General features: G+C 31.2%; 1 protein-coding gene across 3 annotated transcripts in view; it reads left to right on the top strand.

The window, feature by feature from the left end:
• Window positions 1–953: 953 nt before the first annotated feature.
• The window catches only part of LOC106467685 (zinc finger protein 511-like), a 19450-nt gene continuing 16699 nt past the window's right edge, over window positions 954–3704 (top strand). Inside the window, exons 1-2 of one of the 3 annotated variants that reach the window (XM_013928061.2) lie at window positions 954–1040; window positions 2138–2335. In XM_013928061.2, coding sequence (XP_013783515.1) covers window positions 988–1040; window positions 2138–2335 — 251 coding nt within the window. In that variant the 5' untranslated portion in view covers window positions 954–987. Of the gene's footprint in view, window positions 1041–2134; window positions 2336–3704 lie in introns of all 3 variants that reach the window. The other 2 variants (XM_013928060.2, XM_013928062.2) reach the window with 2 other exon arrangements.

The raw sequence follows: 3704 nt of genomic DNA, 5'->3' as shown, positions 1-3704 counted from the left end.
TCCATCAGGCGACGTACGTTTTCTATCATCGATCTTCTTGTGCTGATATGTTTGAAAATTTTGTTACCTAATAATAGTAAAAGCTAATTTGTTTTAATGTTACAAGATAGAAAGTTATTTTGTGCTATTCTTGAAGTTTAATAGATAAATGGCATTCATAATTTTAGAGGTACGAAAACACAAGTATAAACACTCATGTATAAAAAAAACACTGAAACACGTCTTCTAAATGAAATTGTTATATGTGATTAGTGTCAAAGCGTAAAAACTTACTGCATTACCTGAAGTATTATATAAGATGTTTCATGTGAAATGCGCATTTAATATATTAATCTTCTGAAAAGTGATAAATTACCAGTGAACCTTTTGAGAAGTATTATATACAACCAAATGAAGCAAAGTGGTAATGAAGCACTAAATGCTACTGTATTACATTCGGGGACATGAACCTGATAAGGTAAGTAGAAACAGTGTTAAAAATCGTGCGTCTTTAGCCTTGATTTCGTGAATTTTTCAATAGAATACAGTAAAGGAGGAAGGAAGAGTTCTAAATTGCACCTGACCCTCCCAGGTTGCGAACTAAATACTGATCCGGCCAGCACAAATGTCAAAACGCTTATACAAATATCACGTTGCTCTCTGTTGTATGAGATACTCATTGTTTAAAAATGTAGAAAGAATACTTACATCGATAATAAATTCTTAGCGATCTAGCATGGAATTGTCTTCTTTCTTTTTCTTTTTTAAATAACATGTAAAATTTAAAGAAAACTCATTCGTAATGGTACAAGGCAGTGAGTACTGTGTTTCAGAAATCCTGATTCTTATTTTTCCAATACAAAAATAATTATTATGCGTACTACAGTCTGATAATTTTACAAAGAAGCTAACTTTAATTAACGATGTGCTTGAAGTTCATACCGAACTTTTATAGATTTTATTTTTAATCACAGATTGGTGACGCTAACGCCACTGTCTTCAGGAAAGATGGACGAAAATATTGTATATTTAGAAGATGGTACGAAATATGAAAGTAGCATGTGAGTAGAAGATCAGATAATTGGTTGTACTTAGGTTATGATTACGCATAATGTATGCAACTGTTAACGACATCCGATAAAAAAGATATTCATTTGTACATTTTATTCTTAATATTAGTAAAATACATTGTATTTTTAAATAATAATAATATTATAACTAATATAATGAGAAGAATGATATCACTGAGTTGTGATATTGATATTATGAATATGATAATGATATTGACAGTTTGATACGTGTGGATACTAATAATGATATTATAATGTTAATAAATTAGGTCATAAGGATTAAGATTAATCTTATGTTTGGTAATTGTATTGTTTCAATTTTGGTGCACTGACTGACATATTTAACTTTTTTTTTTCTTGTGTGCCATTTCCCAATTTTTGTTAAATAAAAAAAAGTTAAGATAAAGCACAATTATTCATGATAATTTTCAAGACCTGTTTTTCTAAATCTGCATCTGCACTATTTGTATGGTTACTCAAGACCAAATTATTAGTTAGATTGTTAGGTAGTTACTATCGGTATGTTAAACTTAAGTTAAGAGTAGTTGTGAAAATCATTGCTTAAGTTTATTAGTTATTACACTACCAGAGAAGTAAGACTGTGGAAGAATAGGTATGCACCCAAGTTCCAATGGTATAACCGTATTACCCTTAATATCTAAAATTTCATTTCCAACTTTTTCACTCCATCATTCAAACAGATCAACCAAAAGGAAATTATCAAATCCTTCAAAATTATAAATAATTGGATTAATTCAACTTTCGTTGAACATTTTGTTTAATAAACTTACATTTTTAAGCCAAGTATTTATATGGTAGGTTATCACTCCTTCTTTTTGAGAAAGTTAGTATCAGAACAGCTTAATGGGACACTCGCAAACTGATGTTTTCCAGATATCTTGTGCTAGAACATTCCTAAGTAGAATTTTATGCATGCATTAAAATGTGTTGGCTAATACGGGAAGTTGTAGCTCATTTTAACTAAAGAACTTGTATGTGTAATGTTATGTACAGTATGTGAACCATTAAGTACCTTTTTACACCTGTGATATAAATGAAATAATTCTTTTTTTTTAACCTTTCAGCAGAAGTTCATGTTTCATAATCTCAAACCAGATACTTTCACCTTTGCCAGATGATGTACAACAGAAAATTGCAAGTTTTATTCCACCTCTTGGAAGACTTCCACCTTGGGATCCTTATTTCCAGGAGAATACAATTACAGGTCGAGATTCCAGAAAACAGTGTATGTTAGAATTGGATAAGGAAGAATTTTTGCATAAAAGGTAGTTGCATAATGCCGAAGATTTATTACGTGGAAAGATTTCTTTCCATATGTACCAAGTAGGGCTGAATGACCAATTATGTCGTAACACAATATCACCTAGTAGAATAGAGCTTTTGATAACTAATGATGGATAATTTCAAATTCAACTTTAGGAGTTAAATAAATTTATGCACAGATGGGATACACAGAGGTCCTCTAAATGTATACTGCAATAGAAGTTAAAGCTATTTTAGAAGATAAGAAACAACTGGGTAATAACAGAAGGTCATTCAGCAAAAAAAACTACCCAATCCTAAACATAACTTCTCACACCCATGAAAGTATCCAACCAAACCTTAAGGAAGTTCAGACCACCAGTGCACATACCACATCATTTGTAAAATTATCACACAAGGTAACAATTCTTAACAGGGAAAACAACCAGACTGGTCCTGGTTATACTTATTTTTTCTAATATGCAGGATTTCCTCCCCAACTTTATCCTTCTACCCCTCCATGGGCAGATTATTTGAGCTCTTAATGATTTTTAAAAGCTTGAATCAGGTCATCTCCAGTTCTTCTATTCCCCAGAGAAAAATTTAAAACATTGAGGTTATTTTCATTGCTTAAATACCACAAAGCAGGAATCATTTTGTTAGCCTGTCTCTGAACTTTTTCAAGTAATTAAGTATCCCTTTTTTAATAATGGAACCGAAAACTGAACGTACTACTCCATCTGAAGTCATACCAAAGTTTTGTAGAGAGTGATGAAAATCTCCTGAACTGCCAGGGTAAGAGTTTTTGGAGGCTTTTAGATTTAATGAACCAATGATCTCATTTGCTTAAAAAGTGGTGTTAACATCTAAGGGACCATTTAAAACAATAATATAAATCCATATTTTGAAACTTTTCAAATTTTAGCCCCTTTATGTGGGTCCAGGGGGTTTTGGTGCTCACAGGACTGATTCCATTAATTTACATGAAAACTGGCATTTTCATTTAAGGTGTTATTCAGAATAAGTATCTTTGTTAAATTTTTTTTTAGCTTTCATAGTAGAGGTCCAAACAGAGAATCAAAATAGTTTGGGCTGGAGTCTTGCTGCATTGATTTACTTGAAATTTGAAAAACCTGTAAATGGTCATTCCAAACAATATGTGTAATCCTTTTAGGTTGCTGTTTTCATTAAATTTTAACAAATAAATTATAAGTTTATATATGAATAGTTCTTGTTTTCAGTTACTTGTATATCTTATTTACCACAATGTTCTGTAATCTGTGGTAAATATATGTATACATATTCGATGACGAGGAACCCACTTTGAGACTAATAATTTATTCACACCAATAAATTCCCACCAGCTATAGTTGAAAAGCTCTCCAACATTCC

Source organism: Limulus polyphemus, unplaced genomic scaffold, assembly GCF_000517525.1.
Source record: "Limulus polyphemus unplaced genomic scaffold, Limulus_polyphemus-2.1.2 Scaffold2706, whole genome shotgun sequence".
NCBI lineage: Eukaryota > Metazoa > Arthropoda > Merostomata > Xiphosura > Limulidae > Limulus > Limulus polyphemus.
The sequence above is the reverse complement of the archived record's forward strand: the minus strand, read 5'-3'. Positions and strand labels throughout refer to the sequence as shown.